Source organism: Bombus vancouverensis, chromosome 1 (genome assembly GCF_051014615.1).
Source record: "Bombus vancouverensis nearcticus chromosome 1, iyBomVanc1_principal, whole genome shotgun sequence".
Classification (NCBI taxonomy): Eukaryota; Metazoa; Arthropoda; class Insecta; order Hymenoptera; family Apidae; genus Bombus; species Bombus vancouverensis.
The window spans coordinates 6,189,911-6,215,970 of NC_134911.1; the positions used below are offsets into that span (position 1 = coordinate 6,189,911).

General features: G+C 33.6%; 1 protein-coding gene and 1 non-coding gene across 10 annotated transcripts in view; both read right to left on the bottom strand.

Annotated features, from left to right (window-relative positions):
- The window catches only part of ETHR (ecdysis triggering hormone receptor), a 108,562-nt gene that overhangs the window by 49,586 nt on the left and 32,916 nt on the right, over window positions 1-26,060 (bottom strand). For 2 of the 9 annotated variants that reach the window (XM_076622994.1, XM_076622965.1), the window contains exons 2-4: window positions 13,401-13,571; window positions 1,955-2,067; window positions 1,408-1,570 (exon numbers count right to left, since the gene is read on the bottom strand). In XM_076622994.1, the coding sequence (XP_076479109.1) occupies window positions 1,408-1,570; window positions 1,955-2,035 (244 nt within the window). In that variant the 5' untranslated portion in view covers window positions 2,036-2,067; window positions 13,401-13,571. Of the gene's footprint in view, window positions 1-1,407; window positions 1,571-1,954; window positions 2,068-2,774; window positions 4,856-4,915; window positions 5,558-13,400; window positions 13,572-23,647; window positions 23,750-25,537; window positions 25,577-26,060 lie in introns of those variants that run through there. The other 7 variants (XM_076623034.1, XM_076623066.1, XM_033341688.2 and 4 more) reach the window with 7 other exon arrangements.
- LOC117160775 (5S ribosomal RNA) lies at window positions 10,977-11,095 on the bottom strand. The gene has a single exon (XR_004464880.1). It is a non-coding gene; the product is annotated as a 5S ribosomal RNA (ribosomal RNA).

A 26,060-nucleotide genomic window follows, 5' to 3' on the forward strand; every position in this document is an offset into this window, starting at 1 on the left:
AAAATAGTTTCTTAAAAAATGATATATTTCGTTATCACGTGGACATATAAAAATACCTAACAAAACGTAGGAGTGAAAAGTTTGTATGGTTTGATAGTTATGAGATTATGTATACATTCATCGATAATTATTAATTTCTCCTTGTCTTAAGACGTGTCACAATACCACGTAATTCTCCCACTTTGACATCAATAATGACGATTTCAAACAGTTACACTATCTTGGCTAGCATCCAACGAAACGACGCTAAACTGACAGTGTCAGAATTGAATTAAGGATAGCATAGATTTTCTCGTCCATGGGCGAATGAAATACGAATTCGACCCGGATGGCTAATTAATGCGGATTCGTGGCAAATTAATTGCTTAACAAACGGCCGTTTCCTCGATCGCTGTTGGCCATTCGCGCGATTTTCCGCCGTTATACGAACCGATAATCAACGCCGTGAATCTAAAATCGATTCGATTTACCTCGACAATTCACTGGAACGGTTCGATTGCCCGCGGATATCAAACTGCCAATGTATCACAAAATTGCATTAGTCTCTGATAATTATTTCGGAAAGACTTTCTCTATCGTTATTTGCAAGTCATTGAATACTTAACAGCAGGTGCGAAACAAGTGGATGAACGTAACATAAATTTCTAACTACATTTGTAGATTTGTTAAGATCTATTAATATCTAGGTATTTATATTATCGTAGATCTACAGAGATATTCATGTTGTAGGAATTTAATTCCTCTATGCTTGTCAACATTTATTACGATCTAGTAATTCATATTACAAAGGAGGTTACATCATATCATCCCTTCTCTGAAAATCTCACTGAAACCTATTTAGACTGTCATCTTATTTTCTCTTATATTGTATGTATTATATTATATTATACGTATTATTATTCCACTTACTAGTACTGCTGCTATTTTAATTTATAATATGTCTATCTAATTCCATCGTAAAATTTTTATATAGTGATCCATAGATGGTTGTACTTTACTATAGGTATACAAAAACTACTTCTAAAAACTCCACGATCCTCTTCAGTTTCGCGCAAAAAAATAATCTGCGTATAAAAATTGACTGTACGATGAAAAGAAAAAAATCATCCATTCGTTCCTCTAATTCCATCAAAAAAAAAAAAAAAAAAAAAAAGAAGAAAACCAATACCAACGATTAAATGTGCACGACAGTTGATTCAAGCATTTCAACCGATCGATATCGTCGATTTCAGTGGAGGGAGAATGTCAAAAATAACAAAAAACAAAAATCAGAAAAAGCATTTCGTTGGTTGTTTTTCACGAACGTTCGACCGTTTGCACACGTGTCGGAGAATCAAATGTGCATCGCGGCGTGTAATAATAGTTTACGTGCAATGTATGGTAGTATGGATCGTGGGCTTGACTTACACATGTGTTCGCCAAGCAGCCAGATTTCAGGTCCAGAATTCACCTCAACAAGAACGGTCGGTGTACAGATCAAAAGAACGCAGAGGTCGGCCACGCTAAGGTTCACCAGAAAGATGTTCGTGCTGTTCCTCATGTCTTTACCCCGAAACACCACGATCGGTACCTGAAACGAATAAAAAAATCATCATGTTTCTGATATTCGATCGCGAGGACAACTCGACGTATGGAGAGGGTATGAAGGGATGGAAAAAGATTGATTAAACGTAGTAAGATGTTTCTAGATCACCTGGTAGTTAAATGTTAGACATAATTGAGTAATACAAATTTAATATTTAAGTAATAAAAGTATAATAAAAGCAACAAATTTCTGAAAATTATTCGACAGTAATAAGATTCGGTTCAAACTGAAATTAAGACCGCGATATGGATATAAGAGAATATTGTAAAATAACTTTCGCACATACTGTTCCGTTGCCTTACTTCAATTCTTATACATTATTGGAAAATAACTGACGAACGATAGGTAAAATTGAACGGCGGAACTTACCATGAGATTCCCTATTATGCCGAGAACCATCACCACAATACAGGCGATCATGGACGTCGTGCGGATGTAAGCCGGTAACATGTAAAGATCAGTGGTATTTTCAGTCTTGATCACTGAAACGTTACAATTCGTTTCGTGTTAAATCGATTATGTTCTCCATCGAGATTTATTAAATAATAAATAACCAAAAAATAATAGACTTGCTCTTGGAACTGTAAAAATATATCTATATTTTAATTTATTCGATCAAATATTTAAATTCATATTATTGTACAAATGATAAAATTTATGCTTCAATTTTCTTTATATCTACTCGATTTCACCGATATCTTTTATTCAGAACTTTGTCTCAGATTATCTTCTACATTTTGACGACAATTAAGGGGGCTCATGATGAAACTGATCCTTGTTGAATTTTGTTTACTTTTATTTTATAACCCGAAGAGTATTTTACTAAAAAAATGTACCGAAGAGAAATGAAAGACGCTAGAGAATTCTATTCTGTCAGTTTCCCCAGAAGGAAGAAGACGAACATAGACAAGAGCCGGTTCTACCAACAAGTCATTCAATTTCACGATATTTTTCTCTCTCGTAAAATACAGTCCAAAACTATAAACCTTTTTGCGACAATAATATTCACACTAATAATATAAAACGATGACAGCGATTACCATCGTTGTTTCGATGCTTCGATATTTCGGCTAATGCAAATACATTTACATTCTCTCGCCCACACATCCTCTTCGCCGCATGCATTTTATCAAATAACCGATCGCGAAGAATAACAAAATTAAGCGTGACATGGCACGCTGGTGCATACCCGATAACGCATTGAGACCGTTGTTTCCAGTAACGGTTGTACAACACGAAGAATTTAACTCGAGCGGGACACTGGACACCGTGGACAACATTTTCGTCCCTTGCTGCGCCAGGAACAATTTCCAACCGTGTATTTTGCCCCGCCTCCTGTCACACGAGCGCGCGATGATGCTTCTGTTAGTGTCGATTGTCCATCGTGTGCCTGTTTTATCCTTTGCGAATCCACCTTACTCTCTCACTTGCGTTTTTACGTTAAGCGCACATAATACACTCGCACACTGTATCGCGCCACAATTTCCACAGCACGAACGCGCATCTCAATGTTACATATTTACAGGCGAAGGGTACGTGAAACGTATTACCGAACGTCTCGGTGTCATCGGAACGGTTTGGTCGGTAACCTTCTTACGTCGGTAATTTGACGATCGGACCAACGAAAATTCGCGAATTCGAGACGTCAATTACAGTACCGAATTCCCCGATCGACGTCGATGATAACCAGAGAAAATCCATAGGGGATCGTAAAAGGAACGTCGGCCACGTTGAATGACCGTTGGATACGGTTTCCTTTAACTTGCAGGCAACCGTGGATTTCGTTGACGCGATGGTATTATGTGACATTATAAACTGCTTGTTCGTGACCGCCAAGTAGTTCTATGCGAACAGACAGTTTCTAGCCAAACCGGTAATCAGTCGTCCCACCCACGGTGCGCGAGGGTTTTCGTCTTGACCACGTACTTGTCATTCCTTCGAGACGGCCGATTCCAATTTAATATGCTCAGCCTCCTTCGAACCCCTGTGGTCGCGTTAAGGCAACTAAGTAGGTTATGTTTTTCTGACAATATATCTAGTTATATTTTCATGGTTAACGAAGAAACGTTTCTTATATTTCCGCAATGGATGAATAAATAGTATTCACGAATATAATAATATAATAATGTAATATAATATAATGGATGAATAAGTAGATGTGGCTTGTAAGTGTATCATTTAAGCTGTTCTGAACTGATCAATTTATGCTGATTAATTCTATCAATCGAAAAGTACAGGAAATGATGCTGCAAACGTTGTTTCCTAAATTCCCTATTATCCGTGTCATATTCTTAGGGAAATAGATTATTCGTTTCTCGAGAATTGATTATTAATCGCGTACATAATGAAATTAAAAAATCAATAACGAGTGGAGTTGACCATGTTGACTATTGATAGTAACAGAAGACAGCGAGCACTATGAGAGTTTAGTGAAAATTATAGGATCGTTTCATGAAATTTAAAATTCTTTGATGCGAAAGTGAACATTTTTGTAATGATCAAGGTAAACAAACTGTTTGGTACACTTGCAAAAAATAATAGGATAGAATAGTATCATACATCATACGTATATTCGATTCGTGTTTAAACAAATTCCAATTTCAGACGTTCCTTTACGAAAAAGCTGACTAAACTTGTTACCTGACCTAACTTAACCTATCGTACATTATAATCGTCTTCTCCTATTTCAAGTTGCTACGAACGTGTCTTTAATTTGAATCGCGCCGTTGTTTGATCGCGCGCCGTCTAATAATAATCGTATAACGATTTACGAGAATTATCACAGTTTATTGGAAACGAAGAGTTCGTAAATATAGATCAAAGGATCAAATTACGTGGTACTAACGTTTGAAACGATCGTAATCAAAAGAGCAAAACGTTTTCAATTTACTATTAAATCTTTCCTTATTTTAGAACCAATTATATTGTCGAGTGATATATACTTTCGCCCCGTTGCCTCTTTGTATGACTGTTCCATTTATCTCCTATAAACATGGAATATAGGTCGAAGCATCTCAAGTATGTACGTTGCTACGATCAGTTAACATCGATTAACTAACGCGCTATGAAAATCTATTCGAAATCTAATTGCATCCTCGTCTTGTTTAATCGTGCGTGTAAATGGAACACGCGAACGGACTTTATGGAACTACTTGCCCTAAGAATATTAACATCTCACTAATTTTCACTTCTAGAACTGTTACGATGAACGCTGACAGTTCCTCATAATCGTAACCTCGATTTTAACAATTATATCGAATAAAAATCAAATGAAAAACGAATAAGAGTAAGAGGAATGACAAAGTTGTAATGAAAAGCGTTCTATATTACCAACATAAAAAGAAATAGTACTGCGTTTTTCCTTTTTTTTTATTCTATTATTACGAAAATAATTAGTCACTTGTTCCTTTTATAAATGAAAAATTGTACAAATATGATACGTTCCCTTCCATTTCAACAAAATTTCCATTTACACATTTTCGCAAATAAATACTGTTCTCCAAATTGACAACTACCGACTCTGCCGACATACGTTCGAAATTTCCAATTTTTCGAGCAATTGATGAAATACTTGGAATCGTAACGATCAAAGGGATACGTTCCGCCGGTGCTTTTTCTAAGCGCAAAAAAGCGCAAAAAAAGGAAGATAACGTGCTAGCATAACTTATAAAATATGAAAATTATATAATTCATATTCGCACGTTCCTTTCCGAGAATCTTTCGATCGTTTGAACTGTGAGAATTTAATTTGCAATTGGATGCTTCTATTTAAATCTAAATAACCTTATTTTGACACGACACTTGGTAAGAAGTTTCGTAAATTGCGATCACGTCTCGTGTCGAAACATTAGAAATCGTTATTACGATTCGAAGTATCGCGAAACTGGGAATTCTGACGGGGCACGAAAGACACGTGACAACCAACAAGTTTCGAAGCGGTCACATTTCCCGAACCACGACGACCGCAGCCAACAAATAGTACTGGTGAACTGAATGAATACCGCTTGGCCCGCCACGATTCTCGAACGCGCCGCTCGTGCTGCGCATGCGCAGTCCTCTCTTTTCCTTCGATTCCTTCGCACGCGCGTTTTGATAACGTATTTCCTTTTCTTTTCGTCACAACACGAAACACTCAAGCTTCAAGATTCTTTTTACACAATTTAATCAAAAAGTAGGTATATAATGGAAGAGATAGACGACGATACTTATAAATAAGCAGGCTCGTCGATATACAAAGTGGAATGATGCATTGCACGGGAAACTGTCTTCGTAAAGCTTAAGTCAATACTTTCCTTATATATCTTTGGTCAACTATTTTATTCGAAAGTTAACACGTAATATTGACTATCTTATATAACAGAAGTAAAGAAACGTAAGTCGAATTATTAGCCTGCGAATAATAATAATAAAAATCTAATAATAATAATAATAATAAAGTGTAAAGATCTGCAAAATATAATATTTATTAGTTGAAACGAACTTGTACTTAGGTTTCAGTTTTTTTCCATTTCTGAATGTTTTATAATAATATGAATTTGCATAAACATTCAGAGTCTACAAATTATTTCAACATTATTGGGACTGGTGAAGATTAAATAAGAATCAATTTCATTAATTTTATTTGTACAAAGAGCGTTTCGTGTAATTTATGTGAACTCTTTTGCATGCGTATGTGTACATATGTTATATAGATAATTCTGGTAATTGCAAACACAAGCCTATGTCTCTTTCTCGAATGAATTAAAAAAAGATCATACAGAAAAAGTTTGCACTGTTCAACTCGCACTATTATTCCATAGTGCGACCTTCTTCGCATGTTCTTTTCAAATAGGACTATATGACCTTTCTACATAAGTCATGCTACGAGCGAGTCATACGAGGTCATTGAAAAATTCAATGTTTTACAAGATATCTTATTTTTTCAAAAACTTGATTCGATCATAAAGGTATCTCCATTGCAACTTAAAAATTTCTTATACATTCCTGAATATATTTCATTAAGTATTAGTAAGTATAAAGAACTCGTAACGCATAGAGTGAAAGGAAAAAAGAGGCCATTTTCGCAAAAACGAAGAGTACATTAAAACTACAGATTCTATATTTAATAAAAAATCAATTTGTCCTTATTTCGTACGATTTTTATAATATTTTAACCTTACTGTCACATTTGAGTCATCTTAGACATAATCAAGATACTTTGCTATTAATAAATTATTTGTTTTTAGAGAAAATGTAAAAAAATCGTTGGTTTCTTATTCCGACAGTACACAAAAGTTCTTCTCGAAAACATTCAAAATCTATATGACATTGGAATACATTAATAACGTTACTATAAATTTATAAATAAAGATATATTAAATTTATAAAAATTCTGTATAATAAAAAAGAATTTATTTTATCTATTTACGCATACTTATCAAATATTCTAGCATCGCTTAATCAAAAAAAAAAAAAAAAAAAAATAAAAGAAAAGAAGCTTAATACACCCTCTATAATGGATTAAAAATATTTTCAAAAATATCAACCGCAATTTATCTCTACAATCTTCATCGCTTAAATTTTTCTTCCGAGAAGAATCTTTTATGTAAAAGTATTTTGCAACAACTGCATATTCAGGAGATTATACAGATTATCACGTAAGATTCGTAACTCTTCGCGATTCCTTTCTCCTTCCTCGATCCTTGGACATTGGCAATCGGGTGAAACGCAAGAGGGAGGCGAATATTCGTGGGACGTTATTTCTTCAACGGATTTCGAAATGATTCTCCGTTACTGAGGTGGCAACCGGGGCACAAAAGAAGAAGAAGGCACAAGTTAAATGGAATTCCGTATTAGGAATCCAAGCACATTCCGTGTAGCTCTCACAATTCTATTCAACCGATCGATGTGAAACGTTTTTTCAGCTTCGCTATTTTCAGCCAGAAACATTCGACGCAGCACTTAGTAATAATATTTGCTAAAATGGGATAATAAAAATAGAGTAATCCTACATTAGACCAAACCAAGAACAATCCTGGGAACAAATCTAGAATACTAGAAACTAAAAACAATTCTAGGAACGAATCTAGAATGATTCGAGGCAAGGACAATTCTAAGAACAAGCCTAGAATAATTCAAGGTCGTTATTATAATGGGATATACTATAACAAATGATACTACAACGAACGAATGCTTTAATAAATATAATTCCGAAATATAATTCTTATAAAACGAAAGTTGGAATAATACAACGAATACGAAGAAATATTACCAACCACTGCATTTATACAAATAAATTAGGAATTACTTTGCTATATAATTTGCCAGAACACAGTAACAAAGATAATTAACTCAGACTCAGATACAATGTGTAAATATTAAGCAAATTCATTTTATATTATTTTCATACTTAATTAAAATTCAAATCTCCAAGTATATGTACATGTATACGTGTGAACTGGCGCTAAGATTAGAATTATGTACTTGACGATAAGGCAAGTTTTCATTTTCACGCTTCGACTTTCGATTTCTCTTTACAAGGTCAAGGAATTTTCATTTTAGACAGAAGACAATGGGATGAAAAATGATAGTAACGAATTTCCAATAATGTCAAGCTGAGAAGGAGGATCGCCATTGTCCTTTTCCCTCAAAAGGTTATCACGCGGATGCTTGAACTCAACCGGGACAACAATGGACCTCATCCATTGTCCACGCACATTCGATGTAATCTGATTTTATCGAGAGATAAAGAGCGAGCGAGAGTGGGGAATAAATCTTGCGGGTCAAAATCTTTCTGCTCATCGTCAATTTAGAGCGTTTCGACTAATAAGCTCTTCGTGATTTATGACTCTGGTTATAATCGCGTCAGTACGATGTAGGATCATTCTCGGTAGTTACTTTTTGCTTAACAACTTTTCCATCCGGTAATCTTCTTTACTTTAACATGTTTGTTAATCAGATCAATTTCTTGTTTATACTTCGTACTATATGTTAACGAACAATTTTATAATACCTCGATATAATAATTATCTCTGTGATACAATTAATCTAGTTTCTTGCAGACATAATTATATTTTGAAACGAATAAAAGTCTTTTTTTATCCAAATTTTGTACAAGCATCGGTTAACTTGAATTCAATACATGAAGTTAATATGATCGCCCGTGGTTTCTATGATTCCATGAAAATGCACCAAAAAGGAGACATAACCTACAAGTATCTGTTAAATGTGATACATAGTTATTAAAATTCAATAAGATGTGTTTTTATCGTTTTACTTTGGAGGGAGATTCTTAGGTTTATGGAACATTTTGTAGGGAAAGTGAAACCGACGCGAGACGGTGGAAAATATACAACGTTATTGTCACGCGTGCCGTGAAATTAAATTCCTTACTACGCGACGCGCATTCATTTGGACCTTTACGATCGAACTTTGACGACCGCGCCACTTCGCTACAACATCTTTTGTCGAGCTTGGAATTTTTCTGATGCCCCGACTAGACAACTGTGAATCGGAAATTTTCTTCGTTTCAGGCCGTAGAGTTTGTACGATCGAACAATTAAACGTCCATAAGCGAACTAAAAAGGAATTCAATTGAAAATAAGGAAATTACAATTGTAAAATAAGAAACTGTACTAAATCGCAATTACGCTAAATTCAATCGAATTCAACCTTACGGATTGTTAAAATTAACATTGATAGTACAAAAAGGGAAGAAAAATGTGAAAATGAAGAAAAAAAAAAAGGAAGAGAAAAATTACAAAATAAAGAATCGTATTAAATTGCAAATATCCGAAGTGCAATCGAGCTAAAGTTCACACGTGCAGCGAGCATGCGCATGTTTCCGTGGCGCGAAGGGTAACAAATATTGCCGCAACATTAAACATTATTCAATTACGTTTGCCGGATGTCGCGCATTTGCGATGCAACGAAGGACACTCCATGCTCCCTCAATTATACACATGGTATATACATTGCATCCACGTTGATTTGTGTCACGTATTCGCGTGCTTCGTTGAAGACTCAACCTCGAACTGAGCCAACGGACCGAGCTTGTTATATTAATTCATCTTGCTCGGTTCGTTTATGCGAATCTCTCGTCGATAATTCGTATTCATCCGTGTTCAACGTGATCGTAAAAGATGCCATGGCTTCGATTCATAGCAACCAGGGATATAAATGACTTTGTCAATGAGCCGCGTAAACATGAATGCCTTGCTAATGTCCTCGAGAGATCGATTCTATTGAAAATTGCCGCAAGGGTAAACGATGTCCAAAGATCTTCTCTATGTGTAAACAGTTGTAACCTTCGTGTTTTCGTTGCTAATATTCTTTGCGGTTCCTTGTTTTTCTGTTCTTTTATTTTCATATCAATTTTTTACCCCCTTTACTTGATTTTCTATTTACTTATTTATTTACTGTAGACTTATATATTGCGAAAATCTATGCTATAAAATTTCTTGGAAGTTACCATTTCTGTTCTTATACAGGGTGGTTGGTAACTGGTGGTACAAACGGAAAGGGGGTGATTCTATGCGAAAAAAGAAGTCGAAAATATGGAATAAAAATTTTTCGTTTGAGGCTTTGTTTTCGAGAAAATCAACTTTGAATTTTCGCTCGGTACACGTGCGGTACGTTATAACGGGTCTCACTGTAGATCGTTGTCTCGATGGAAAAATTAAAAAAAAATAAAAAAAAATTGTTATGCTATATTTTCGACTTCTTTTTTCGCGTAGAATCATCCCCTTTCCGCTTGTACCACCATCTATACCGCTTGTACTTATCAACCACCCTGTATATCAATCAACTTTGAATTGTGACAATACTCTACCTGTATCTGATTTAATAAATCGTTCACGATTCAGGAATAGTTTTGTTCAACTGATTTATAACTAAATACGTATTATTCATTATATAGCGTGTATCGAATATCGTGGTACCAGTCGGAACGGGCTGATTTCCATACAAAGGTAAGTCGAAAATGCAGAGTGACAATTTTTCATACGAAGTTTGTTTTTTAAAAAAATCGTCGATGGTGTTTCGTCGAGTGGCGCGTCACACTTGAGTGGTAACGACAGTCGATTGAACGAGTTTCTTCGCTTCTAGATACTCTGTTCGGCGGTACAAGTCAAATGGGGGCGATTTCCCACGCAACGAAATCCGAAAATATAGAATAACAATTTTTGATGTTAGTCTGTTACCATAAAATTTCTACATATCAAAAAACGTGACCTCCTTCAGTTTTAAAACATGTGCTAACTTATTTGTATGTATACGAGAGAATGATACAATGTATGGTAATAGTCGTGTAATACTACTAAAGTATATATTAGTGAAGAATATACTTTTTGCTCTATTGGATATTGTCATAGTTCACGAGGAAAAGTAAAAGAGACTCGAAAAACAAAAGAGAAGCCAACACCACACGGAGTTCCCAAGCGGTCACCCATCTAAGTACTACCCGTGCCCAGCGCTGCTTAACTTTCGTGATCGGACGAGAACGAGTGCTCTCAACGCGGTATGGGAGTTGGCTGAAATAAGTAATTTTGTTACTTGATATTATTGTGCAGAAAAATATTAGAAAGGAAGCATATGAATATGGGCAAAGATGAATTTTATTTACGTAATTATATTTATTTATATACGTGCATCCAGATGTGTAAAATTTTGCCTGGCTCTGTTTTCATGAAAATGGACTATGAAGTTCGGCGCATGTAGATACGCGTGCACTTGAAAAGTAACGAGAGTCAAGTGGACGGTCAACTTCATAACTGATTTTCTCGAAAACGAGACCTTGTATCAAAAATTGTCATTCTACATTTTCGGCTTGTTTTTACACGAAGGATCATCTGCTTTCGGTCTGTACTACAATTTTCCGTATATCCTGTATATGTAACGATAGAAATAAAAATATCAGTTTTGAATAGACTAACATTAAAATTTTTGAAAATCGTGATATTCTTGGCAGCATACGTTTATTACCGGTGATTCTCATCTAGTTCTGAACTGTATTTAGCTTAGAGTTTCCAGGTCGAAATAAATAACACTAAGGTAAACTTAGTGTTTCCTATCGATAGTTACGACGTTTCACATCAAAGAGATCTGTTATACCCAAGAATCAATCATCCTTTTCGGATATTCACACCTTCAAACACGCCACGACAATATTTCAATCGAAACACGTATATACCTTTCCAACGTTTCTTTGAAATCCATCTTTGAATGTCATTTCAAGAAATATTAAAGTCAATCACGTATTTTCTTCTAACATTGAATAGAGCAACGTTTCGATCTCTTCCAATTGTTAATACGAAACTCTAACGCAGAAAACTTCATTACACTACTTAACTTTAATTTAATTCAGTAGTTGAAAATTTTATTATGGGTGTACTTTTGATATTTTCTTCAGCCGTACATTTATTTCGAACTAAAGAAAATGATAGTCCCCACAGAGAGGAATTAAATGAAAATTTATTCATTGGACGTGAGATATAAAGAGTAGAAAAAGAAAGGAGTAACGTAAAAAGAATTATAATTAGGTAGCCATACAAGATGAGACATCTAATTTGAATACCCTCTTTGAACTATGTAGTTTTTTCCTTTGAAATTTATATCTAAATGCATGAATAATATTTTCATTTACAATTAAAAGATCTATTTCTATTATTTCATTCCAGAAAATTTTGTAGCACTTGCTTATCATTTTCGTTTAACTCTGTTCAATTAAACGTTGACTCTATTAAATTAGATTTATGTTAAAATGTAATTAATATCTGTCATTAATAATATTTAGCACGTAAAATATGGAACATAGTAGAATTGAATATTTAAAAAATAAATAATCTAATGAAAACGCAACTTCAATTAATTATTATAGCCATTTATGATCCAAAGATACTAACTAAGAATTAATTTTGATCTTATGAGTTGTTGCAATTGCATGAACCATCCTATACAAATAGTACAATGAGGGTCGGAATCCCAAGAGAAATTTGGAAGCGGGAAAGATTCGGGAGGATATTAATCGAACCATATGCGATCAGGAAACAGGCGTGTCGCGAAATTCGTTAAATAAATCACAATACCATTTCCAGGTCCCTTGTCAATCACCGAATAAGAAAGCAATAACGACATCGACGAATCAATTTATCAATCTTGAGGGATTGTGACCAAGATTGGAAACCAATATTAAATAATACCATCGATGGTAATTGCTTCATTGTATTTCATTGGATCATTGATGCAATATTGGATCCAATATTGAAACGTATCTAATTATTCCACTATATATTTCCTTTAATAATATGTTTAAATTAAACGGTTAAACATGTTTTGTTTAATCAAGATCATATAGAAGTCCCTGAAAGAGGTCGTGCAAGTATAAAATTATCGTTATTCGCATCTACATATATATATTTCCTTTGATTATACTTCTAAATTAAAAACGTTTCATTAAATCAATTGCAAAATCATACGCAATCTAAAAACAATTATGCAATTTTAAAATTACTAATATTATTCATACAAAAATATCTTTGTATTGATAAAAAAGACAATTATTTCTTCATCGTCTGAATATTTTCTTAGTTAAAAATAATATACTATCATTTAAAAAAAATATTTAAAAATGAATTTGCAATTGATTAGTACATATTTATCTTATATTATTTATTAATCTTTGTGCGTATTAAATCTTGTACTTTACAAGAAGAAGGGCAATCGTGTTCAATATCAAGAAACCTTAAAATGTATATACATTTAAATATAATAACATATAAATGTACAAACGGTGCAAATGAGAGAGGTTAAGAAATCGAATTATAAGTAACTACTTTACCGATCAATGTCCCGATTGTCGCTTCACTAAGCTCTGATTAATATCTGCATGAGAAGCTTCCATTTTTCTGAACCTGGGGTGGCGTGTATCCAACATCTTTATTTTGTAAGCATCGCCTCGCCTCCGAGAACTCATATTTTACCAGTTTACTTGGCCCCAACTTAGTGAAACCTGGTAAAAGAAAGAATGGCAATTTCAGTATTACGCGATACATCAAATTTATCAAAATCACCATCTGTTCCCATCTATCTAACCTTTTTTTTCCCCTTTCCACATTAACATAGTATTAAATACACATATAAAATTATTTTATTTTGTATTCTTTGCTATTATAAATGCAAATTGTCTATAACTAATCTATATTTAGATAACTTACACGTAATGTGTCATTTGCACTATTCGTTTATGATTTTAATTTGATTTAACCTAACCTAACCTCTCAATAATCTCTTCTCCAGTAAGCACATTAAAGCTAACACAAGTAAAATTTTAATAATGTTTTTCATACAGCATTGCAATAAAAGCAAAAAAATTTATTACGTAATCTATAATTAATGATTAATAATCTCTTCAATTTTCTTGCGACGGAAAGGACATAAAAATCCGTAAAAGTTTGGAAATTATTTTCAAATAATTCCTGCAATTATTCAACCGTGTATTCGGCAAGCTTGATCTCGGTTCTTTATACGCTCTTCTGAATACAGAAAGCGTAGATATTAACGGCGAGATAAAAAGGATCAGGTAACTGCTGGAAGCTCGGAAGCTACATAGATTAGACTTACTAAATAACGCTACAAGCACGACAAACTGCTGCAAAAGAAACTTTAATTGGATCCTTCCATCTTTTCATGGCTAAAAGATGCATCGGAATAGAGCTTGTCTCGTCACTGAACATAGAAGAATCTCTGTATTTCTGCTCGACAGATTTCTGGAGTTGTTCGTGTTCAATTAGTTTCAGTCTGTGAAGTCCGTGACGCGACCTGGTTTATGGAAGACAGACATAGAAGTCTTTGGACTGCGGTAGGTCTATAGACAGCTTGGATCTCTTCAACTGACGGGTTGAAATTGTACTCTTAACCGTACGTTGCAGTCTTAATTACGCAACAAGTGGATTTTCATTTGGGAAAATGGAATGGAACATTGAACAAATTACTGTTCTAATTGTTATTTTATTTCTTTAGATTATATCTACTGAAAAAGATATTGTCAGAAATGTTAGGGCAACTACTTATTCGATCATATCCAGTTTTCGTGATTTGTCAATTTCAAAAAGAGGAAATTAATATTATAACGTAATATAATATAATAACAATAACGTAAGTTAATATTCCATTTTTAAGAAACAGGTACTTGGCTTTTAAAAGTTCGTTTATTATAACCTGATATATCTGCGCAGAATAATTGAGAAATAACAGTTATCTATCCCCGTCAAAGTTGTACCTAAGAGCCTAAATTATAACCAAAAAATACACTTTTAAAAAATCCCTATTTACGAGATAGTATCTACCACAGTTCTTGCAAAGAACCAATGAATGACTCTCATACTATTCACAGAAAAGAGACTACCTAATATACCACCATAGAAAAATACAAGAATAGTAGTCATCTACCACTGTCAAACCTACACGCGTTAAGTCAATTTTAACCAAGAAACAGCTGCAAAAATTTTCTATTTGCGAAAAAATACCTATCACAGTTGTCACAAAGTACCAGTGAATGATTCATACTGTTCCATTGAGGTTATGTTTCGATGGTCTAGCTGATCGGCTGTATGCTTCGTTCAAATTCGAACTGGGCTAATTATATTCGATGTCGAGCAGAAAGTGAGAGAAAGAGATAGAGAGAGAAAATGTGAAACAAACTTCAGCATCGCGTTTAACATGAACCTGTTGTCTCCTGTCAAGATTCTCTCGTCTATCGGTTCGTTTGGTATTCTTGTAGCCGTCTAAAAAATCTGACGTGTAATTTACGAGTTCCGTCGAAATCTGTGTCCTGTGATTTATCTAAATTCCCATAAGTTTCCGGAAAAACCACCGGTATTATTTTTCTTGGTCGACCACGTCCAATAAAAAGGTTAGGAACATCGAAACTGAATAATCGCTACAACCTCTGAGAATCTGGACGTACGTCTTCGATCTTTCGTGTTTCATGGATCTTTTGATTTATCGCACTGGATCGCTAACCTCGTTTTCACATACTGCACGTGTCGACGTTTTAATGATCTTGTTGCTTCGTTTACATGATCCTGTAGTTTGAGTAATTCCAAATGAAATTAACAATTTCAGGAAATTCGATTAGCAGAAATATTCTGGTTTTTATGTGAATTTTAATTGATCTTAATTTTTCTCTATTTTCTTTTATTAATGCATTTCCTAATGATGTAAAGTTTACCGCCGCATTTTTTGCTGTTTCTTAGATTTCTTGTTTGCATTGTTATTTTTATATGAATGTAAAATAATTTGAGAAAAAGAAGAATAAATGACAAATTATACTCCTAATAAGGAAAGTAAAGTGTTTTGAGTAAAGAAATGGGTTGCAGATTAGGAATTTAGATGAGGTTATTAGAAATTGTTACATGTAAAGGAGAATTCGATTATATAGACCGTAATCGACTAAATCTACAGCAAGTTCTACTTAGCACTATGAGCCGTTCATCACATGGAACAATGTTTAGGTCTTCCTACGTGCAATTATCTTCTGAAATCTGCTAGTTCCGTGCATTGTTTCATGCGAATGGAGATTAAAGGTGTTTTAGGTTATCTTCCAACAAGATAATATCGCTAATAATAACGATAAACATTTGTATTGCATATTATGAGTGAAATAAAAAAAAGACAAATAGGAAATAAATATCAAAGGAAAAAGGACAATTTAAAAACTTTCAAATGACAAACCGAATGCCCTCTCAATAAGATAATAACACAATCAATATCGTACACTATAAATCATCAAATCAAGTAAATATTTATTTTATTTAATTATCCAAACTGTCTATAAACGTTTAAAAAAAAACGAAAAGAAGAATATAACAAGTTTGAAGATTGCGGTGGATTTCAGGTCGTTTTCACGGTAGCGTTCTAGTGTCTGTTCACTAGGGTCGACGCGAATTTCGATATATGTATACACAACAGGCCATGATATAACTATCTGATGAAGGATTTACAACAGTTCGGACAGATGTATGGATAAACAGTGGAGATTCGTTCGCGATTCGCAACGAGGAAGATGTTAGAGATCCGAGGAAGATTCACGTCTTGCTTTTAAAAATTTCGCTGTTATTGTTGGTCCCGGGCCAAGCTAAGTAATGCCCTGCATGACGCAAATACATCAACCTCGCCACCATCGCCACCATTTGCCTTTCCTTTCGAACTTTTCGCCTCGTCTTCTACTTACAAACGTGACAAATCGAGCATGTTGATGGAATTATTCTAGTCCCGTGGATTAGGTCGGTGTATTTCCATATAACCCAGGGAATCACTTTCTTTCGAAGAATTTTTGAATATTATAAAGTTTCTTGGAATTTGGAATGCTGATTCGTTGCTATTTGTTTGACCCTTTCATTGTTAATTGTAATTAAAATCACAGATCAATCAAAGACTGTTAACTTTTAGTTTATAAATCTGCTTAAAACTCTCTGGTTAATTTATATCTTTTTATCTTATTAATGGTCCTTTTTATTTTTGGACGCGTAACATAACCTTACTACTAGGATAAATTTTTCACGCGAAACCATAGTATTAAATATTATGATTTACTAAATCGTATTTTTCTGACATGTATCTATTTGTGATTCTTTATACAGGGTGGGCCAAAATTCGTGGTATAAATGAGGTCAGGCAGATAGTACCTTCGGCTCAAAATAAGATGAAAACAGAGTAACAAGATTGCTGAGTCTTTGTTTACGAGAGAAATGCAATTCAAAACCAGTCTAGTACACGTGTATCTAACTAATGACTAGCATTGCAGATTTCACTGCAGACCGTTACTGTCATTGTTTTTGTTCAGGATATAATGTCGATGTCAGGCATTGTTTATTATCAAAATATTAACAGTTAATTGCTATCGGGCAAGCGATATAACGCGATACACTAACGAGGAGTATAAGGGTATGGCTTTCGCACTGGGAGATTGTGATGAAAATGCATCTGCTGCAGCACGCTATTATCGTGAACAATACCGAATAATTGCTGTCATCCGGATAGGAGAATTATCACTAGAGCTTTCTCTTTCCCCGTTCAATGTTTGTTCCTGTTCTTTATAAATCACAGAAATGAAAAGTCATGGCCATGACCCCGGAATTTGTGACAATGCAGAGATAGAATTCTCCTATAAAAAGATCTATAAATACGAAATCTTTTTCTGTTCGACGTAATGTAAGTAAATCAACATCGTCGCGTAGCACAGGATAATAACGTGCATGCGTACCACTACACCGGTGCTAACACATACAGACTTTGCATCACGTTTAACTTTCTGCCACTAGTTGGAGCAGTAGTATTCTAACAACGTAGGTTTTTTTATCATGCATTTCATGGCCAGGTGAATCCAAGATTACAAAACACGCGAAACACGCAAAAAGAATGTATGGGCCGAGATAGTCCATAACGAAATTGTCGGTCCCCATTTTCAAATAACCTAAGTGGTGTATCGTGTTTTTATGCAACGAACTACCTTCATCACTTCCACCATTCGAAGAAATAATATGATCTTTCAACATGGCAGAACCTCGCCACAATACACCAAGAATGTATGTCAATCTTTAAATGAGCATTTCGACTGTTGGAACGACCGTTGAGGAACAGTATCTTGACCCCCCGAAATAACGCCTCTTGTTTTCTATCTGTGGAAGCACGAGAAAGAATAGTTTACTACAAAAACATAGCAAGCGTTGAGCAACTAAAACGAAGAACCATCCTGCCATTTGAAGACATAAACACTGCAGACAGTTCGATATAATTTAATTGTGTACAATTTTGTATACGGAAGAACGGTTAATATTTTGAAAAATATATAAATAAAAATAAACTGAAATGATGGATAATAAACTGTATTTGATTAAAGCTAGACTGTTTTAAGGGGAATATCTCCTTCTTTGTCAAAAATATTGATTTTTTGGCATTTTTTTATTACAAAAAGATATGAAATTAGTTAATCTGAAACTTTTGATGCGTTTTATTTATTATATTTTTATTAAGCAACACAAATTTTTTCAGTTCAATTTACTGAAAAATACAGTTTAAATGCAATTTTCTCGAAACAACTTTCTCGCAGCTGGATGGCACGATTAAAAAAAAGTTTTGGGGTGACTAACTTGAAATCTTAACTGTATATTAAGAACGAGTCCTTTTATCGTTTGACCTACAGGCAAAATGATAGGTTGTATGTTTTTTCTTTAATACCGAAAAGTTCGCATGAAATATGCTAGGTGAAATCGAACATTTGGATTTGAACTGTTGTCACCATACCTAGAAAAAGAAATATTTTTCGTTGATTGCAGATCAAACGATAACTATACGCGTATAAAGTATAAACTCAATGAAATTTTTTACTTTAGACGAACTAGAGGGTTCACGTGCAGTTCAAACAGTATTTTTTGGTAAATAGAATTAAAAAAATTTGTATAACTTAGTAAAAGTTTATAAAACATTCAAGATTAATACATTTCATATCTTTTTGTAGTTAAAAATGCTAAAAAGTTTTGATAAAAAAAAAAATTAGTTCATTGGTGTCACTTATTACATTTATTGCGTTCATTTGTACACCTGAACAGTATATGTAGCAGAGATAAATATCGATAGTAAACAGTGTCTGATATCATATCCTGTATAAAAACAGTACTAGCGTCTGCAGTAAAATCTGCAACGTTAGTCATCAGTCAGGTGCACGCGCACGAGATTGATTTTTAAATGTATTTTCTCGTAAACGAATTTTGCTAACACAAATTCGATATTCTTGATTTTCATCTTATTTTGAACCGTACTATATTCCTGATCTCATTTGTGCCACAAAATTTGGTCCACTCTGTATTTTATTTTGAGATATACAAACCGCATAAAAGCCCATACCTTGCAGGATATAACAAAACAATAGATGTTACGTTCTTTTCATAAGTAGATTCTTGTTTCCATTATTTCAGGCGTTTCGTAATTTTTAGTTAAAAAGATTTCTGCATTCTTAGACAGACGTAGATCTTATTTCTTTCTTTTCCTTGTTTTGTGCTTGTTTTGTAAAACGATTGCAAATAGATTACGGGATTAAACGTCTGCGTATTGGCTAGTGGCGCCAGCTAACGAGGATCCTCCAAGTAACAATAGTTGCACTTGTCGACTGATTTCTACTGCCACCTGCTTCATTATCAAGAACAGCCCAAAAGAAAGTTCCTAAGATCTATACGTAATGCTACATAAGTGTCCATTTGACAAACTATCGTAATAGTATCGCAAATTGCGCTGGAGAACATTTCTCGCAAGTGGATACTGCATTGAGAATGAGCTGAGTGAGGATAGCACTCCCAAATGAGAATTTTTACGCAAACCAAACGGTATTCGTTTGTCCACAACTGAACCACGTTTGCCCACACAAACATTTTGTTTATCCGCTCTTCAAAAAGAGGTTATTACCAAATGAACATTTTAAAAAATTTGTAATCAGCGTCCCGTGAACATCTTCGTTCATTTTTTAAATGCTATACGTTTGATTATGCTATCTTTTTTATGATAACACCTTACCTCGCTCGCATTTCACAATGAAAAAAAGAATCGTATGCAGCATACGTGTGGCATACTACACGAGTCTCAAATGGATGCCTGTGTGAAGTTGGCCCTCCATTGCCAATTACCATATTTTTGTTGTTGTTGGAAGTTGTTCTACATTGTTCCAGACGAATAATGATTTATCTCGAAAGTTTTCAGAAACAACGCCAAAAAAGTAATTTTCTTACCAGCTCTCCATTTAATGAAAATCCAACATATAACAGTTATTCTAGGTTATTCTAGTTGTTCTAAACATTGTTCCAAAGCATTATTTCAATAACATATTTAGTTTAAGAAATAATGTGAATACACTGTATCCATAAGACAATGTTCAGTTTTCTTCATTTTGGCAATAATAATACAATGTAAAGAGTTCTTCTGTTAATAAACATATTTACGTCTTTAGAACAACCCACAATAAAGCTTTGATCACCGAAATACGAAAACAAGGATGATTTTATTCTCGCGTAGTAGTCGAGGTGCAGCGTTGAAATTTTTGTCCTGGCTTGTTCTAGGGATGTAGATGATTGTTCCGAACAAGCAAGCCTGGAATAATTTCCATTCTCGAGAAACCTAATAAAACGTCGTCAACAGGCGGCGTCAATGCAAAGCTAAAGTCACTGTTGTATTCGTGTTCTGGTCTTCAAACTTTTGTTCTGGTTTGTTTTAGAGATGTAAGTACGTATTCCAAAAGAAGAACTACTTACTGTTACTATACTATTATTGCTATTGTCGTCGAAATAAAGAAAAGTGTCCAGTCCATTGTCGCATGGGTGCGACTTCTCACGTTATTTCTTAAATTAAATATGATATGGAAGTAATATTTTGAACTAGTGTTGTTAACACTCTTGGGCCGGCGACGCGAATTTGCGTCTGTCATACTTCATGCGGTATCCTATAAGAATTTTAGCTACTGTTAAATAAAACAGTAAAAAAGCAACGGATGTTATAAACAAAATGTTACGAAAATGTTTTTACATTACATGCTTGCATAATACGAAACCGTTACCAGTATATTAGATATAATATTGGTCGCTTTGAATCTTCCTCAATCGCCCTTTGGAAAACACCCGCGAATTCAGGCTATATGCTTGTGAGAGCAGTTGGTGCTCAGATTGTTAAAATGAGCTTTGAGCCTTGGTCTTTGAGAACTCAAGCGGCAATTTAAGGCCGTGAAAGATAACTCTTTGGGTTCAAGCCTCGAGCTGTAAGAACTGGGAATCTTCAATGCTTGAGCCTGCGAATTTGCTGTTCATATATACTATTCTTTGTTTTCTTATATACACTGTTTTCTAACATTAAATTCTGTATTGTTTATCAATATAGTAATATATAGTAATATATGTTGTATATATATAATATATTATATTATATTATAATCTATTATATATATAATAGATTGCAATATATATATTATAACATATTAATATTAATTAATATTATAATATTGTATGTCGTATATATAATATATTATAATAAATTAATATTAATTAATATTATAATATTATATGATGTATATATACAATATATTATATTATATTATATTATATATATACTATTCTTATATATTATATATACTAAATATACTATTCTTTGTTTCCTAATACACACTGTTAGAATATGTGTAGAATATGCTATTGAAGAATTTGATCTCGATATTACAGCCATTGTAACAGATAATGCTGTAGCTAATTGTAGATAAAATCGTCATTAAAAATTAATGAAAATCACAACACATATACCCTGTATAGTTCGCGTTTAAAATATAATTGCTCAAAGTGCTCCGAGGAAAATTGAAAACGAAATTCATGAGATATCCAGGCTTGTATATTTCATTGCATTTCTGCAAAAAGAAAACCAATGCTTGAAGAATGTTGCAGTTCAGTAAATATGAAGCATTGAGCTCTTATCAAAGATATTCCCGTTCGATGGAACTCAATTTATCTAACGTTAGAACGTGCTATTCAAATGAAAAAAATTCTTAATTATCCACGAGAAGAAAACACAGAATTTATTGAATACTTTACATATTTATAGTTGGAGCAATACCGAAACAATTACAGAATCTCTTAACAGATTTAATGACGCCGCAGTTATTTTATCAAAGTCGAGATGCCCAAGTACATGCTATGCACATGTAATTATTCACATACTATTACAGCGCATATCTAGTTCTAAAAAAGACAGTGTAAGAAAATAAGTATATGTCGAGTCTTCGGAATGACTTAAGCGAATTTGTTGAATATCCTCGCATAAATAGCGATTATTATATATATACATATTAATACATCACAGGAATCTAAAGATACGATTCCACTCACATGCTGGAACTATCGGAAAATGTCGTTTCTAACCGCAAGCCAGTCGCTTTGAATATTTTGTCAATTGCAGTTACGAGTGTTCCAAACGAACGAACATTTTCTACAGCTGAGAACAGAATGAGCAACCCAATAATTCAGGCTTCTATATGCTTAAATTCTATTTTTAATTCTAAATTTTACAACCTAATACAAATAAGAAACCACCGGATGCTTATTGATTTCGTATAATAAAAATTATTGATATCACCAAATTACTAGCTATTTATTTATTTATTATTTATTTACATAACACTGAAGGACAGCTTCTATCTGTTCAATTTAGCCGGTCAAAAATTTCCTGCGGTTGTTATTGAAACCTCTGTAGATAAATCGTTATTCCTTTGGAACGATGTAGAACAAACGTAGAACAGTTTGGAACAACAAACAAGAATTGGTGATTTGAAAGATGCGTTGCTAATTTCATACACATTGAATGGACACGATTCTGAGAGTCCTGTCTCATAGTAAGCTCTCGGCGAGTATTCTACTGTCCGCCTGAAAGTAAAAGTTCTCAAAGTGGCTCTCAAATGGACACACAATTCGACAGTACTCTCGAGACAAACTGTCAGAAGAAACTTTCAAATGGACGCTTGCAATTAGCATAACGTCAGATCGCACGCGATCGCCACTTGCGACTACACGCAACTTTGCTTCAACGTAGATAGGATTCTCTATAAACGTTAAATGTCTGCATCTGGACACATGCGCTTCCAGCATTTATTGGTATCTTGTCGTCTACCTAAACGAAAGTTTAACGAAAACGTCTAACGAAAAGATAGTGTGTAGTGTGTACTTAAAGAAAATGTATATTTTGAAACGGAGCTGCTACCACCTTGAATTTCACTGCTATTAGAAGAGAATGAAGAAGATGAGAAAATTCTTTGAACCATTTTAGTGAAAAAAGAGATATATAAAGCAAATAAAAAATATATGCAAAAATGAAATTATGGGGAAGGTTATTACAATATATTAATATTACGTTTATTCTATCCTTAGTCAATGATCTTACGTAAATGAATAAATCTCCTATTTCTGAGGGATTTCAGTTAAGAAGCATTGAAGTACAGTTTACATGTATAAGCATAATATTATAGGAAAAGATCAGATTCAAGGTAAAACGTAAGCAAACACCCACCTTCGCCGTGGTATTCGACGTATGTTTAATCCTTAACCAGTGGCGATACATCGACGATCGGTTACGTCAAATGTGGAATCCTAAAGTGATTCGAACTACGACTTATTATTGACTTTTCGACGGTTAACTTCAGTGCAAAAGTTTACTGCTCGCTTTTAAATAGTAATTTGGATGATAACTTAATTTAGATAATAACATGGCTAATGAATAATTAGATAATAATTAATGGCTAATAAAATAAGTTTCATCGTAATATAGGATGATTTATTGTACGATTTTATTTAAAACAAAGCTGTGAAGTCAAAAGAGATTAGTTTCTGTTAAATTTCTAACTATACCGTCTGATATGAAAGATTACATGCGTTATTGTAAAATTACTTTAGTCATAGGAATTATTTTTTACTAAATTTTTCAACAACAGTTTTAATCGAATCTTTAAATCTATCAAAGTTTTAGCTCTCTATCGAAATTCAGCTTTATTTTCACACATATTATATGTCTAAAGGATATAACCTAACAAACACGAAGTGGTACCCCACTGGGGGTAGCCACCCACGTGATAATCAAACAGCTAAAAAATTCTACCAAATGTCCAAATTGGACAAATTGTGAATGTGAAATATTAAATAAAAAAAAATATTATATGTCTCATTACAAGGTTACCTACTTCGACTATAAATGTCTAATTTTCTAAAAGGAAAAGAAAATTGAGATTTCTTAATGTCAAATATCCGGTTCCTTAAAAAGACCAGTTGAAATTTCCTAAACTTAAACAGCTAATTTCCCACAAAAAATGTTAACTGTCCCGACCTCGAGTGCATAATTTGCTAAGAAAGTAATTTAGGTCTCTTAGTCTCAAATAGCCAATTATTTGACTTCTGAAATTCTTAGAAATTTTCTACTAAAAAATTTAACTTCACTTTCCGGACTTTCAATATACTTCATAGTCACGCCCCTTTCCAAACACTATATATGCAAATATTTGATTTTTCCGAGTAGCATGGCATTTGATATTCTTCGGCGTAATTCGAACAGGAAAACGAAAGAATTTCAAACGAGCAAAGAAATCACACACATACACAAAGAAAGAGGAAGGACAAAAAAAAAAAAACACGATGAAACGAAAAAAAGGATCGTATCCTATTAATATGAAAATTCACATGGGCGTATGATCTGATGAAACTATCAGTGTCTATTGCGAAATAACGGAGGTAACACAACTTTTTACACTCATATTGTCGATTTTCCTCTTTCATCTTATACGCTTGTTTAGCACATGTTTGCAAGTCTGATTTCGATGAATCTACCTTAAACGCATTTGATATGCAGTTATACATATAGGAACTGTTTTTTATAAAGCGTCTAATGAATAAAATATCCGAGTTGTTTGCTTTTTTCTTCGTTCCGGAGATTTCTGTGTTATTATTGAATGAAAACTAAAATTATTCATTACGATTTTCCAATATACATTTATTTCGATTATCGAAATTATTTTCGATACTGATTTGAAAATTTGAAAATTCAGAATTTTATAATAGTTGAAAATTTGGGCAATTTGGAGAAGTATTTTATTTACCGAAGAAATTTCTATGATATTATTAAATCCAAATCAGAATTATTTATTATTAAAATTAACATTTGTCGAATTTAAACAATTTGATCGATTTAACTAGAGAAATGTATAGAAATACGATATAAAATTATAGAAATTTATTGAACCAAAAATCTAAAATATTATTTTTAAAGTTCTCAATTTAATACTCGTCGACAGTTTTAATGCTGAGAATTGAAAGATACGTATATCGTACTACATATATGGTGTATGCTAGACGAGAGTGGGGAAATATCGGTGAGTTAAATATCTAATATATGGCTTTGTTTTATACCGACCTTTTTTTGTGCTGCTCTGTTTCAATCCAATTAAGTAATCTGCAACGAGTCACAATTCTCTGCTGAAGTGTTTGACAAAAGTACGTCGGTGAAAATTCTACTCGTTTTTTGTTATAAATTTCTGAAGTGAATAAGAAGTTATGAGTATTACTTTAACTTGTCATTGTTCTTCCAGTTTTTGCAATATGTCTAGGAGATAGTTTTACTCTATAAACGCAAGAAAGCAATTTTGTCATCGTAACACGTTGACTGTCACGACACTCATATTCGGGTGTCAGCAAAGTTTCTGGTCGGGCCACGTAACCCATATTCGGGTGTCGCTTATTTGACTACTTGCGAAGATCCGTCGTAGGTATTTGAAAAGATATTCCATAATAATAAAACTGTTGAATTGTTATAAAAGTAATACGAAAATGGTTTATTAAAAAAATTATTTAGAATGTAAAACTAAGAAACAAGTTTTCAATTTTTCTTTTCGACATTGTAACGAATTAGGGCAGAGATTTTAAGTTATACCGTTCGT